Source organism: Lipotes vexillifer, unplaced genomic scaffold, assembly GCF_000442215.2.
Source record: "Lipotes vexillifer unplaced genomic scaffold, Lipotes_vexillifer_v1.1 scaffold844, whole genome shotgun sequence".
In the NCBI taxonomy this organism is placed as follows: domain Eukaryota; kingdom Metazoa; phylum Chordata; class Mammalia; order Artiodactyla; family Lipotidae; genus Lipotes; species Lipotes vexillifer.
This window is the reverse complement of record NW_006782254.1, coordinates 51,423-65,941: the sequence shown is the minus strand read 5'-3', so window position 1 is coordinate 65,941 and position 14,519 is coordinate 51,423. Positions and strand designations below refer to the sequence as shown.

The following is a 14,519-nucleotide window of genomic DNA, read 5'->3' as shown; positions in this document are numbered from 1 at the left end:
TCTGACCTTCAGGTTTGGGACTGAAGACAGACTCTGTGACGCTAAGTCAAGTCACTATCAGTTCTTACCTGGATCCCACAAGACCTTAAATGATCTGGCCCCTGCCTACCTCTCTGACCCTTCTCCCTATCACTTCGCTCCAAGCAGCACTGGCTCCATTCTGTTGAGCATCTTCCCTCATTAGGGACTTTGCTCCAGCCACTGCTTCTGTTTACAAACCCTCCCCTCTACTTCTTTGCCCTAACTCTTATTAAAATTTCAGCTCTCAGCTTAAATGTCATTTCTCAGGGAAGCCTCCACTGAACTCCAGAATATGTCCAATGCCACTTCTACACAGGCTCATGGCTCCTTGTACTTCTTCCTGGTGCTTATCATAATTGTAATTGTATAATAATTGGTGTAATTATTTGCTTAATGTTTCCCACTATTTCCCACTATTCTCTGAGCACCATGACAGCTGGGAACACGGGTGTCTTGTTCACTGACGTAACCCTAGAACCTAATGCAGAACTTGACACATAGGCAATGCTCCAGAAATATTTGTTGATGAATGAAAGTCCCTTCCAACCATAATTTTCCAGAGATTCCCCTCATAGTCACACGCTCCTCCCTCCACACTCCAGCGCAGCTCAGAGAAACAAATAAGCAATTAGGATGGGTCCACCCTCTCTCTGAGGACCTAGGACCAGTCGATAGTGAATGAGAATCATCTGAGGGTGAAAAGAGAGCTCAACAAAAGACAGAGCCTATTATTGTATCGGCAGCCAGAAATGAGCCCTTCCCAAACTGCTAACTGGTGGTCCCAGGCTTGCTTGTCACCTCTAAACTAATAGCAGAGAGCTTAGTGATCGGTAATATGATTTAAGCAGACAACAAAAATATTGATTAATAATTGTTAGCAAATAGCTATTAGAAGATAATTAAGGCATCAGTAGAAAAATCAAATATTAACTATTCAAGTGTTAGATGATTACCGAGGGATTCATTTAAAACTAAGTTGTTAGCAGATATTGCTTAACCAATGACTGAGGTAACAGTTGATAACAACATAAAATGAGATTTTTCCTAGGAGGACTCTTGCACATTAGATGGGACTTGGGAACAGCAGAAAGCTGACAAAGCCTAGGAATGAAGGTCTAATGTGGAGTGCAAAATCCTCAGCTGGACTCTAAACTGCTGGGGGGAACTGTTTGCTTGTCTTTGGTTTTCCAGATAGGGTCTAGGCAGGGACAGCATGGAGCCAGTGCTCAAAATGCTTCCCATATAATTAAATTTAATCTGCTAAGGGCCAAGCACTGTGCTGAGGAGAGAAAGGAAGGCAGTTGCTTAAACAATGAGAATGTGGTAAGTGAGCGAGTGAGTGCTGTGTGGAAGGAAAGGCTTAGGGGGGTTGTGAAGGCTGGGGATAAGGGAGAGCGGGTGTGTCAGGGAGAGGTGATGAGTTTAGTTCTGGAGACACTGAATTGAGGTGTCTCTAGTCACGCCCAGTAGGCAAGTGGGTATGAGTCCAGCATAGATACAAGGTAGAGATTTAGCTATCATCAGGGTGTAGACGGTGGTCAAAACCATGAGAAAATATGAGATGGTTGTGGAAGAGTATATGGAGTGAGAAAAGGGACCCGCCTAGAAGCCTAAGGAAGACCAATAGGGAAGGAGTGGGCAGAGGAGGAAGAGTCATGGACAGACATTGAGAAGGAAGGAGCACCCAGAGAGATGGGGGAAAACCAAGAGAAGACAGGGGCAGGAAAACTAAGAAGGGAAGAGAATGTGTCAGGGAGTAGAGTCATACAATCAGCAATGTCAGAAGCGGCTGACAGGTCAAGTAGGGTGAGGTCAGAGAGATGTCCATTGAGAATGTGGCTCTGAGTTGTTCATCACAAAAATTTCTGCGATAGCTGGATTTCAGTGTGTGTGTGTGTGTGTGTGTGTGTGTGTGTGTGTGCACCTGCACACACGCGGAAACGACCACGTGCAGAGCCAGAGCTTGGAGGAGGGTGTGTTAGGACAGGCTGGAGGCCACCACAGGGTGGTGTGTGGTCAGCCCACAGAAAGCCTTCATTTACTCTTGCAGCTTTTGGGAAGGATCATTAAGGGAGGCTTTGAGCACAGTTCAACCCTTTCACTGTCCAGGGGGAAAATGGAAGACAGCAGAGGGGGAAGAGTTTGCTCAGTCTGTGAGTCAAGGGCACAGCCAAGACTTCAATCTGAGCTTCCTTCTTCTAGAAGAGTGACTTTGGGAGAAGTAGACATGAAATTCTCATTGGCCGATAAATTATCTATCAGTGATTCTGCTCATCACCTCTTTTCTATATTTATATAAAAGTGAAATACGGATTTTTACATACAAAATTCAAACATTACAAAAATACTTGACAAAGAAAGTGAATGACTCCTGTTATCCCACCCCACACCCTCACGGACAGCCACCATGAATAGTTTGGTCTACATCCCTCCCTCCCTCCTTCCCTCCCTCCCTCTCTCACACTTAACATTGTAAATTTTTAATACAAATATTATTCTTGTTTGTACTGGATGTTTTCTTGTGTGTGCATGTGTTCATTACAACTTGCCATTTTTTCACTTTGGGACAACTTTCTATGGTAGCATAGAAATTAATTCATTCATTTGAATAACTTATTATTTTAATATATTTTTTATTATTTCCCTTTTTAAAAATATTTATTTTATTTATTTATTTTTGACTGTGTTGGGTCTTCATTGCTGTGCACAGGCTTTCTCTAGTTGTGGCGAGCGGGGGCTACTCTTTGTTGTGGTGCGCGGGCTTCTCATTGGAGTGGCTTCTCCTGTTGTGGAGCACGGGCTCTAGGTGCACAGGCTTCGGTAGTTGTGGCACGCGGGCTCAGCAGTTGTGGCTCGCGGGCTGTAGAGCGCAGGCTCAGTAGTTGTGGCGCACGGGCTTAATTGCCCCGCGGCATGTGGGATCTTCCTGGACCAGGGCTTGAACCTGTGTCCCCTGCATTGGCAGGCGGATTCTTAATCACTGCACCACCAGGGAAGCCCTGTATTAGTTATTATTATCATTGGGATTTGTACCATAATTTGTTACCAAACCATACTGATGGACACAAGGATTGCATCGAATTTTCACCATTATGAACAAGGTACATACATATTATTGTACACACATATTTGCACAGTTTGGGAGTCTTTTAAAAGGAGAAATGGTGGATCAAAGCATATAAACATTTTGTTTTAAAAGATATTGACAAGTCATCCTCTAAAAAGCTGTGCCAGTTTGTTGTCCCACTGACAGCTTATGCGAATGCCCATTTCCCCACATCCTCACCAATGACAGGTATTATCATTTAACAAAATCTTTCCAACTTGAATGAGGCTGAACACCTTTTCATATCCTCATTATCCGTCTCTATTTTTCTGTGAATTATCTGTTCTTATCCTTTGCCTGTTTGTAATTGTAGTGTACTTTTGGTCAGTGAATTCTTATTGGGCAATAATGATAGGCTTGATAAAAAAAAGTCTGGGAAGACTTGGTACCAAACTGCTAACAGTGTTTACCTCCAGGGAGTGACCATATAGGAAATGAGGGGGATAGTTTCATTTTTATTTTGTATCATCTTATTTTACAATGAATTTTTATTACTTTTGTAATTGAAAAAAATACATAGGAAAACAACAACAACAACAAATGTTTGGCCTGGATTCTCATGGCTGGAAATTCGTGTTGGGTTCAAGTTTTTATTGATCACAACTTATTTTTTGGTTCATATGCAAAAAACATTTATTGAACGCCTCCTAGTAACCTGGCACTGCCCTACGCACTTTCATAGGCCTTTCATCCTCAATCTCACAACAGCCCTGTGAGGTAGGAATTGGCCTCATTTTAGAGAGTTCATAACAGGTAGGAGATTATTGCTTGTACCTCTATTTGCCACATGTTTTCAGGGGCCAGAGGTTCTTACTGGTTGTTGAGTCATTGGTCAAGAGCTGTCACCGGTCAGGGGTTCTTACAGGTTGCTCTAAGATTCAAATAATCAAACTACTAGAATTTTCCCCAGACAGGAGTGATGGGGTAGGTGGGATAAGAGTGGGGGAAGGAGAGTCAGCAGTCTCTCCCTTGTAGCACCATTTGAGTTTGCTTTGGCCACTCAGTGAACACTGAGTGAACAGCCGCCTGGTGAACAGTGAGGGGAGGGGACAGTGGGACAGGAGGGAAAGTAGTTACAAGTCTTCTCGCTCCTTCAGGATGAGCTTCCTCACAAGCGCTGTAATCTGGGGCCTTAACTCCTCCACCGACATGGTTGGGTCCCAAGCCCCTATCACCTTTCCATCCGGGGCCACTAGGTACTTCCAGAAGTTCCAGGTGGGCTCCTTTCCAGAAGTCTCTAGAGCAAAGGAGGAAGGAGAGCAAGGTGTGCTTCCCTGTGTCCCCTCTCCTGGAATCCCACTATTGGTGTCCATCCCTCCCTTGAAGTAGTGGTTCTGTTAGTTAGAATGAACTGGAGAGCTTTGCAAAATCCTGATGCCCAGTCCATACCCCCAGACCGCTTAAGTAAGGATATCTGGGGGTGAGACTCAGGCATCAGTATTTTTCAAAAGCTTTCCAGGAGGTTGCAATCTGGTGCCCAGTTTGAGAACTACTGCTTTACGATTCTGTGAAGTGCTGGGCAAGGCAACATCAGACCTTCCTTTATTAATGACCTCAAACTACTACACAGTCTATGTCCTATTTTCTCATTAAATCTCAATGGTTTCCAAATGTTAGTCCATGGACTCTCTGCATCTGAATCATGGTGGTGGTGGTGGTAGAGGAGGGGGGTTAATATAAACAGATTCTTGGGCTCTGCTTCAGTAGGTCTCAGGCTAATGCATTTTTAAGAGCTCCCCAGGTGCTTCTAAAGCACAGCCAGGTTTGATCTATAACTATGGGAACTGAGAAGGAATAATAAAAACACACAGGGGAAAAAACCCAAATATTAGGATTGACCCACAAAGCAAAATTCAAATTGCCTCAGTAAGGGACCTTTTGTTTGCTACACTGTTGTTTGTTATTTACTCTTCCAGGTGAATGGATTGGTCGGGGGTGGCAGTGAGCGATATGAAGGCAACCAGAAGCATGGAATAAGAGGTGGGAGAAGGCAAAAATGGAGCCCCCAAAGGAAGGGAGAGGCCTGAGAAAGGAAACAGTACTTAATGACAAGCTTGGCTAATGACCCCATTTTGTGGTTCTGAGGCTTCTGCAGAAGGAATCTATTTCTCAAATATTAAGATCTGTTTGGTTTTTTTATGGCTGCGCCACACAGCTTGCTTGGGATCTTAGTTTCCCAACCAGCAATTGAACCCAGGCCGGGTAGTGGAAGTGCCGAGTCCTAACTGCTGCACTGCCAGGGAATTCCCAAGATCTGGTATTTTAGCTCAGAAGGTTTCTCTCCTGTGGCCTACACACTTTGCCTCTGACTCAGGACAGGAGATATGGGCCGGCCTTCTCCAGGCATGTGGCATCCCCTGCCTGCAGCTAAGTCCATAAGCTCAACTAATTCACACTGACTAAAATCTGAGGGTCCAGTCTCCTTTTAGGAGCCACTGTAGATGGAAACAGGAGCCCAGAGAAGTCTGCAAGAGTGACTCTGAGGGAGAACTGCAAGGCAGCAGGGGCGGAGATATTCTTAAGCAGGAATACTCCTCAGCTCATCCTCAAAGATTAGTGCTAGAACAGACCATCAACCCGCCTGTGCGGGTCTAAGGGGCCCCAGGTCACCCAGCCAGCCAGTAGCTTCTGCTGCCCAGGGAGCCACAGCCTCAGCCAGCTGAGGGAAGGTGAGGGAAAGGCTCAGGACTCACGGATCAGGTACTTGAAGGCAGGGTGGGCACCAGTGCCGGTGACTGTGATCTTGCTAAACATGGGGAAAGAGACACTGTAGGTGCGGCGGGCAAAGCTCTCAATCTCCTTGTTGCTGTTGGGCTCCTGCTGGCCAAACTGGTTGCAGGGAAAGGCAAGCACGTTGAAGTGGTGAGGCCCCAGGTCCCGCTGTAGCTGTTGCAGGGCCCGATAGTGCTGGTCTGTGAAGCCACACTCGCTAGCCACGTTCACCACCAGGGACACCTGGGTGGCAAAAGCAAAACCCAGACACATACACAAACCAGTGAAGAGGCACACACTTGTACATGGCCTGACATGCCCATGTATGTGATGCCCCCTCAACAATTAATGCTCTCTCTCATAAACATGCAGGGTCTTACAGACGTGTGAAAAACATACATAAACATTCATGAGAATAAGTACACAATACACATGAATGGGTATGCCTGTGCCCCACGACACAAAGATACATTGGCACACATCACACATGCCCACAAACACACAGAACACCATCACAGAGAGAGGCACACATACTGGTGAACTCACATCAGGAGGTGATACAGGAGAGAGAAAAGGCAGACCTGGGTTCAATTTCTGGCTCAGTCAACTAGCACTCATCATTCTACACTGTAGTGCCCTATACATGTGTTGGTCTTCCTTCTAGAATGTGAACCCACTGAGGGCAGGAGTTATGTTCACTTCATTACTGGGCCTGACACATGGAAAAGTCTCAGAAAGTATGTGCTGAATGAATAAGTAAGTGTGCACATATATATGATCACCTGAATGGGTACATAGACAGACATGGTTTTCTTGATAAAAGGATCCCAAGAACCTCAGGGTTCTTTTTGCCCCTCTCCCTCCAGCAAACAAATACCCTTTCTTCTATCACTAGACTAACCCTTAAATTTATGATTGCCTTATAATATATTTATTTATTGCCATTCAGTGATAAATATAAATCTGGCTGATGGAACTTGATTATATTACTGCAGTTACAATTTTGGCACCAATGTTATGTTTTTAGCTTCTAGTTATATATTATTAAAGGATTTAAATTCTCACCCTGTGTTTAGGTAGCCAAGCCCTATCTCTCTGGCCACTTCTTATTTTATTATTTTATTTTATTATTTTTTTTAAATTTTATTGATTGATTGATTTTTGTCTGCGTTGGGTCTTTGTTGCTGTGCACGGGCTTTCTCTAGTTGCGGCGAGTGGGGGCTACTCTTTGCTGCGGTGCGTAGGCTTCTTATGGCTGTGGCTTCTCTTGTTGCGGAGCACGGGCTCTAGGCGCGCGGGCTTCAGTAGTTGCAGCATGCAGGCTCAGTAGTTGTGGCTCACAGGCTTATTTACTCCGCGGCATGCAGGATCTTCCCGGACCAGGGATAGAATCTGTGTCCCCTGCATTGGCAGGCGGATTCTTAACCACTGCACCACCAGGGAAGTCCTGGCCACTTTTTAGAAGAGGCAGGATTATACCAGCTGGCTCCATAAAGAGGGCCACCTTCCAGCGGCAGCCTGAGGCACTGGACATGCTCGGGCACAGACTGCTGAGGCTGGACAGGGTTTCTCAACCTCAGTACTACTGACACTTGGGGCTGGATAATCTTTGCTGTGAGGTAGCTGTCCTGTTCATTGTAGAATGTTTAGCAGCGTCCCTGGCCTCCACCCACTAGACGCCTAGTCTTAACAATCAAAAATGTCTACAGACATTGCCGAATGTCCCCTGGGGAAAAAGATCACCACCAGCTGAGAACCACTGAGCTAGGTGATGAGAACCACTGTGCTGTATCTCCCTCACCCATTCCTTGGGGCCACAGGCTGTTAGAACAACCTCCCCCATTTTGTCAGCATATGCCATATTGCGCCTCTGGTGGTGAGAAACTGGGACTCTTAGCTCCCTTCACTAGTTAGAGGTCTTCCTCTTTCTTCTTTACTGGATCCTTGGGCATTGAGAGCATTAAAGGTTGTTTATTTCTAACCTACATCTTGTGTGTCTGCCCATACTTTTGGAAGGAGGGAAATCCTATTTCTATTTCCATGCCTGAATCCAAAAAGCTTATATTTAAAGTGACCAAAACACAGACAGATACACCTAAATACACACAGTAAATTTACATATACATATACAAGCACAGATGCAGACTCAGATGAGTACACAGAAGCAAGCAAACAAATAAACCATTCACATACACACTACACTCAGGCCTATATGTACATAACCTCACAGTGTAGGCAAGAGCATTCCTGAGTGTCACCCATTTATCTACACTCAACACTGGTCTAAACGACTGTCTTCCCAGTTAGCATGAGGGCACAAACCATACAATTTTGCTCATGGCTGTCTCTAGGGCTGGACCCAGTGGCAGGCATGTAGTGCCTATAAAGAAGCCAGTGTTTTTTGCTTCCAATTTAAAAAAAAACCATGGTAAAATACACATAATGAGCCAGTAGCTATTTGCAGGTGAATGAATGACCATATTGCCCAAGTGGCAAACCAAGCTTGGGTTAACACAAAGTTTCGTTTACAGGTTCCCTGGACTGACTGTTCCTGGTTTCCCTCTAAAGTTGGAAATAAGCTGGAAATTAAGACATGGGCTCTGGAACTGGACTGCCTGGGTTCAAATTCTAACTCTACCTCGTAGCATGTGTGTGACTTCGGTTTTTTTTTTCTTCTTTTTTCAGTTTCTTTCTGATTGATTTCTAGGCCTCTAGCTCCAATGCTTTTTAGGATTTACCAGTGACCTAGAGGATGAAAACACTCAGAATTCTGGGACTACTTTCCAGGTAATTTTTCTCCAGGATTTCTGTTCCTCACATCCTGGATGCCTTATTACTTCTGAAAACAAATAGCTTTTGTCTGTTTTTGTCTTAGCATCTATTACTATTAGGAATTACATTGTTCATTTCTCAGTTCCTTGTTTATTGCCTTTCTCCTCTCCACCACATATAAGCTCTGTTAAAGGGGAAACTTAGCTGTTTTGTTCACCGCTGTATCCCCAGGGCTGGCACAGTACTTAGTATACAGTAGGTGCTCAACAATAAATAATGAATTAATGAGTAGCAGAGCTGGTCAAGTGCTAAACCTGGGGCTCTCTGATGAGCTGCACCAGAGGGAAGGGAAGGCCTGAATGGCAATGGGCCCTGCTCTTACTGGCCCTTTGCCCTGAGTCCTGGATGAGGTTCCTGCTGGAGCCCAACAAACACAAGCACAGAGCACTCCACCAAGTGCTTCCACATTGTCACCTCATTTGAAACTCACAATACCTTGGGGCGGGGGGCAATCAGGACAAGCACTACTATCCACAGTACTCCCAGGGTAACTGAGAATTCCAAGGCTTAGAGAGTACTTTCTTCACTAAGGATGGCCTTGCTCCTGGGAGAAGAATGCTAACAGCCATTTGTGTGTGTGTGTGTGTGGTCCATCCAAATCTGGATGCTGGGCCTCCCTGTCCATTAGAAACCAACTCCCCACCCTTTCCACACCACAGCCTGAGGTCCACCTTGAGAAGTGAACTTGGAGGGCTCTTCATTACACACAGTGCAACATTTCGGTCTCTGAATGTAGCGTTCAAGGCCCCTCTTGGTCCCTCCCTACCTTCTTCAGCCTCATCTTTCACCCTCATGCTTTATACTCCTTGAAGCACAACTGCTTGAAGACCTCCCCACCAGCATCACCATTCTTGCTGTTTAGTTCTAAGTCTTGGCATTTGACAGTTCTCTTTGCCTGGAATGCTCTTCTTGGTCTTACTAAAACTCACTCTTGTTTCAAAGACTCACCCAGGCACACTTCCTCTCTCAAGTCCTCTCTGAGCTGAGATTCCCTCTCGGTTAGGAGGTAGCAGTTATACTGGATTACACTTAAATCTCAGCCTGAGCTGCCAGCTTAAAAGTTTGCCTAGAGTAGGCCACGGATGGATAAGCGGTTCTCCTCTAGGCTCCGTGCTTTCTAGCGCTGTGTGACCTTCCCTCTCTGGGACTTAGTGTACTACTCTCTAAAGGATGATTTGTGTAAGGTCCCCGTGCGTCTGAAATAACTCCCTCTGCACCGAGCTTTCATTTCCACAATGTTCTCACTGGACTTAATATCACCAACTCCCTCTGTTCCGAACGTGGAAACTGGGGATGGGAGAGACAAAGGCCCTAGGATGCTAGGGTTACTTTTTAGACCAGTGTGTGAGAGGCTGGGCCCCGCTGCCCAAAATCGCTGGGAGGGAAATCGGCGCCAGCAGCGAGAGTTTCGGGTTTCACCGCGCGCCGGGCCATGCCACGTAGTCGAGGGACAGACCCGGTGCAGGATCTGGGGGCGCCGCGCCCGGCGGGATGTCTGGGTGGGGGTGGGGAGCCAGGGCAGGGTGGCCGGGAGGCCAGAGCCCCCTCGGAGCCACACCCGGCAGGGTTCCGGGCCGCCGGGCGCCCCCGTCCGGCTCCGGCTGGGCGGTGCCGAGGCCCGGCGGGCGGACACTCACCGAGCCGCGGTACTTCTCCAGAGACACCAACTTGCCCCGGATGTTGACCGCCTTGAAGTCGTAGAAGTCCTGCTCCCGCTGCGCGCAGGCCGCAGACGCCAGGAGCAGCCATGCTGCCGCCAGTCCCGCCACCATGACTCGCTCCCGAGTAGGCGGCGTGGCGAAGGCAAAGGCGGGGCTGGGGTCACGGGCGCGGGGGGCGGGAGGAGGCGGCCCCGGCTCCAAGCGGCCAGCCGGGCAGGACGCGCCCCCTTCTCCGCGGGCGGTGGACAGCCGGGCTCTGGACCTCAGTCTCCCCATCTGTACTGCGGGAGCGTTGGACTCCGCGCCCCTTTCCGGACCCTAGAGCCATGTTTTCAGGATTCTGCCCGCTGAGACCGGAATTCGTTTCAATGAGGCTCCCTCTTGCTCCAGGATGCAGCGACTAGGTAGGGAAAGGGAGGTGGAAAACTGCATCTGGGAGCTTAGCTAGTTTTTAATTAGTGCAGTGCCCTTAGGCTGGTCGCTGCACCTCTCTGGGCCCCAGTTTCTCCATCTGTTGCCTTCCCTGATGCACCTAGACAGTACAGAATGAGAGTAATAGAAAAATGGATGTGAAACTTTTTGTCAGCTGAATGGTGCCTACGAACTTTAGGTGAATGAATGGACGTCCCCTGAAAGGGATGAGACAGAGGAGAAGAGAAGAGAGAGGGCCTATTTCAGGTTGGGTTCCTGGGAAGCAGATTCTGAGATGGAGATTGCAGTAAAGGGTGTTTATGAGGGAGTGCCCTTGGGATCCACACCTGTGGAAGGGAGGGGGAGGGAACAGGAGTGGGCAGAAGTCCAGAGGTCCACACAGGCCCAAGGACAGTCATGGCTGACCCCACAGGGGCTCTGGAACTAGAATGGCCCATCAGAGTTGTCCCCAGATGAGCTAAAATGACCACACCGGGCCTCTAATGTCCCTGCCTTCATCTTTCATGGGATGTGGGGCCATCTGGGAAGGGCTATGACAGGAACCAAGGGGGCCCTGTCCCTGGGGGGCTGACAGTTAAAGGCTCTTCACTGACAGCATTCCCAATAGCTGGTGTTACAAGTCTTCACTGATGGGGGATCTGGGCAGCACTTCACAGTGTCTCCCAAACTTGGAAAACCCTTATGGAGCCCCACTAAGTGCCAAGCACTGTGCTGGGTGCTGACGCTGTGCTAGTTCTCCAGGAGATCGCAGGCTGGCTTGAGAAAACTGGAGCTTTCATGTGATGTGGTACAGGCTAAGCACTTACACAGTCATTCAACAAACACTTTTCTTTTCTTTTTTTTTTGGGGGGGGGGTACGCGAGCCTCTCACTGTTGTGGCCTCTCCCGTCGTGGAGCACAGGCTCCGGACGCGCAGGCTCAGCGGCCATGGCTCACGGGCCCAGCCGCTCTGCGGCATGTGGGATCTTCCCGGACCGGGGCACGAACCCGTGTCCCCTGCATCGGCAGGCGGACTCTCAACCGCTGTGCCACCAGGGAAGCCCAACAAACACTTCTTGAGCACCCATTCTACACCAGCTTCTGTTCCAGGTGCCCCTCATGCAGTGATGAACAAGACAGCATGGGGGAGACAGTTATCAAATCATTCATAAATATCTCTAAAATTACTATTGTGGTAAGTGCCACCTAAACTAGCCTGCGGAGGGGACACAAGGAGGGCTTTCTAGAGGAAAGAAGTTTTGAGGTGAGCTCTGAAGAATGAGTCGAAATTAGCCAGGGTAAAGCAAGTGCAAAGGTCCTGAGAGAGAAACATGGTGCACTGAGAAACAAAGACTAGTTTGGCTGGAGCAGAGAGAGCAAAGGGTGAGAAGAGAAAGGTGGAGAGGCAGCACAGGGGTGAGGTCACACAGACCTGGCAGGCCACAGTGAAGATTATGGTCTTTAAGCCAAGAAATGAAACTTCTTTCCTTTTTTAAGCAGGGGAGAGGCAGTGAGTCCTATGTTGTAGAAAGATTCCTCTGGATTGTAAGGGGCAAGAGCAGATGTGCTCCACATGCTGGCATAGAGGAAGCTCTGGGGTTTTGTGGCCATTGCTAAACTAGCCGTCAGGAAAAGCCTCCTGGAGGTAGTCACACCAGAATCATGTCTTGAAAGAGAAATGGGAATTCTCCAGTTTGGGAAGGGGGAGGGGAAAGATGTCAGCTGAGGGAACAGTGTCCGTGAAGACACAAAGCCCAAGAGAAGTGCTTGGCTGTTGGCTGAGAAGGGGTTTGGGGTAGATGAGCCTGGAGGGATCATCAGGGGCCAGATGGAGAAGGGTCTTGAGAGCCAAGCCAAAGAGCTTGGACTTCACTTTCTAGACCAGCGGTCCTCAACCATTTTGACACCAGGGACTGGTTTCGTGGAAGACAGTTTTTCCACGGACTGGGGGTGGGGTGGGGGGTGGTTTCGGGATGATTCAAGCGCATTACATTTATTGTGCGCTTTATTTCTATTATTATTACATTGTAATATATAATGAAATAATTACACAACTCACCATAATGCAGAATCAGTGGGAACCCTGAGCTTGTTTTCACTTGCCACTCAGTGATAGGGTTTTGATATGAGTCTGCAAGCAATTGATTTATTATAGTCTCTGTGCAGTCAAACCCCTCTGCTAATGTTAATCTGTATTTGCAGCCGCTCCCCAGTGCTAGCATCACTGCCTCAGCTCCACCTCAGATCATCAGGCATTAGATTCTCATAAGGAGCATTCAGCCTAGATCCCTCGCATGCGCAGTTCACAATAGGGTTCGAGTTCCTATGAGAATCTAATGCCTCCGCTGATCTGACAGGAGGCGGAGCACGGGCGGTAATGCGAGGGATGGAGAGTGGCTGTAAATACAGAGGAAGCTTCACTCAGTCGCCCACCGCTTGCTCACCTCCTGCTGTGCGGCCCAGTTCCTGACAGGCCACAGACTGGTACCGGTCCTTGGCCCGGGCCTTGGGGAGGCCTGCTGTAGACTGTGGCAAGCAAAGATTTTGAAGCTGGGCACAAGTTTATACAGTTAATAGGACTCAAACCCGGGACTTCAGATTCAGAACATGAGATCTTTCTGTACCACCAAGCAACCTCTCTCTTCAGAAGCAGATAACATTATACGGAGAGGTGGAGAATAGGAAAAAGGGTACCCTAGGCAAGGGCCAAGGCAGAAATAAAGAACTTCTCCCCTTCATACTCCTTCCTCACACCCTTCCTGTGGGAGTCTTGAGCCTCTGATGGGTCCTGTGGAATTAAATGGTCCGCTCTTCCCTGCTTTGCCCTTGTGAATCTTTTGGTCTCCTTTCCTTGGGTGTCCCAATAACCAGGAGTTCTCAAATTCTGCTCCACACAACTTGGAGTTCTGCAAGCTTGGCCAGGCTATTTCCTGTTAAAGTCCAGATAGGTAGGCATTTCTAGTAAGCAGAGGGGGAAAAAAATTATAATGAAATGTCTCTCACTTGTAAATTCTCTCTGGGCTTTTCCCTCCTCCCTAATCATGCTTCAGAACCTAGCTCAGATATCATTCCCCTCTGCTACTACACGTAATCATTCTCTCCTCTCTGTTGCCTTTGTACTTAGGACATTTTCCTGTTAGAGGGATGATGATAATATTGTATAGTTGTCTGTTTCCATGGCCTACCTTCCCCATCAGACTGTGAGCTCCTTGGGGGCAGGCAGGATTGTACCTGAATCATCTTTGTGCTCCCAAGCACGTGCTAGCTACTCGGTAAATACTCATTTTTCTTTTTCTTTTTCTTTTTTTTTTTTGTGCGGTACGCGGGCCTCTCACTGTTGTGGCCTCTCCCGTTGTGGAGCACAGGCTCCGGACGCGCAGGCTTAGCAGCCATGGCTCACGGACATAGCCGCTCCGCGGCATGTGGGATCTCCCCGGACCGGGGCACGAACCTGTGTCCCCTGCATCGGCAGGCGGACTCTCAACCACTGCACCACCAGGGAAGCCCAGCACTCATTTTTCTTAAACCTTCTGGTGACTTTTACTACTTGGCTATGTTGGAATCTAATATGAAATGTTGATTTTAGCCAACAGTGTATATTTTATCATTTTATTTTCAGTCCACTATGAATTTTTGGTGTTCCTGAAAGAGCACAGCTATTTCTAGGTGGTCCATCTATACAAACAGGAGACCTACAGGCACAGACAAATGCACATACAGTCTCAGCTGAGCACCTGGAGGAGTAGAGGACTCAGTTGTGGATCTCCCCATATTCC

At 47.8% G+C, this 14,519-nt stretch overlaps 1 protein-coding gene across 1 annotated transcript; it reads right to left on the bottom strand.

Annotated features, from left to right (window-relative positions):
* Positions 1–4,200: 4,200 nt before the first annotated feature.
* On the bottom strand, positions 4,201–10,443 carry GPX7 (glutathione peroxidase 7). The gene is made up of 3 exons (XM_007455045.1): positions 10,309–10,443; positions 5,821–6,082; positions 4,201–4,364 (listed from the first exon to the last, which is right to left on the bottom strand). Exons 1-3 carry the CDS (start codon positions 10,441–10,443, stop codon positions 4,201–4,203), a joined length of 561 nt encoding a protein of 186 aa, XP_007455107.1.
* Positions 10,444–14,519: the final 4,076 nt, after the last annotated feature.

What these genes read in the sequence shown, in the direction of transcription:
- GPX7 (XM_007455045.1), bottom strand. Translation starts at nt 10,443, where the DNA reads ATGGTGGCGGGACTGGCGGCAGCATGGCTGCTCCTGGCGTCTGCGGCC. An exon ending in TGGAGAAGTACCGCGGCTCG is followed by an intron (nt 6,083 to 10,308) that starts GTGAGTGTCCGC and finishes TTTGCCACCCAG; the next exon opens with GTGTCCCTGGTGGTGAACGT. An exon ending in TGCCTTCAAGTACCTGATCC is followed by an intron (nt 4,365 to 5,820) that starts GTGAGTCCTGAG and finishes CCTTTGCTCTAG; the next exon opens with AGACTTCTGGAAAGGAGCCC.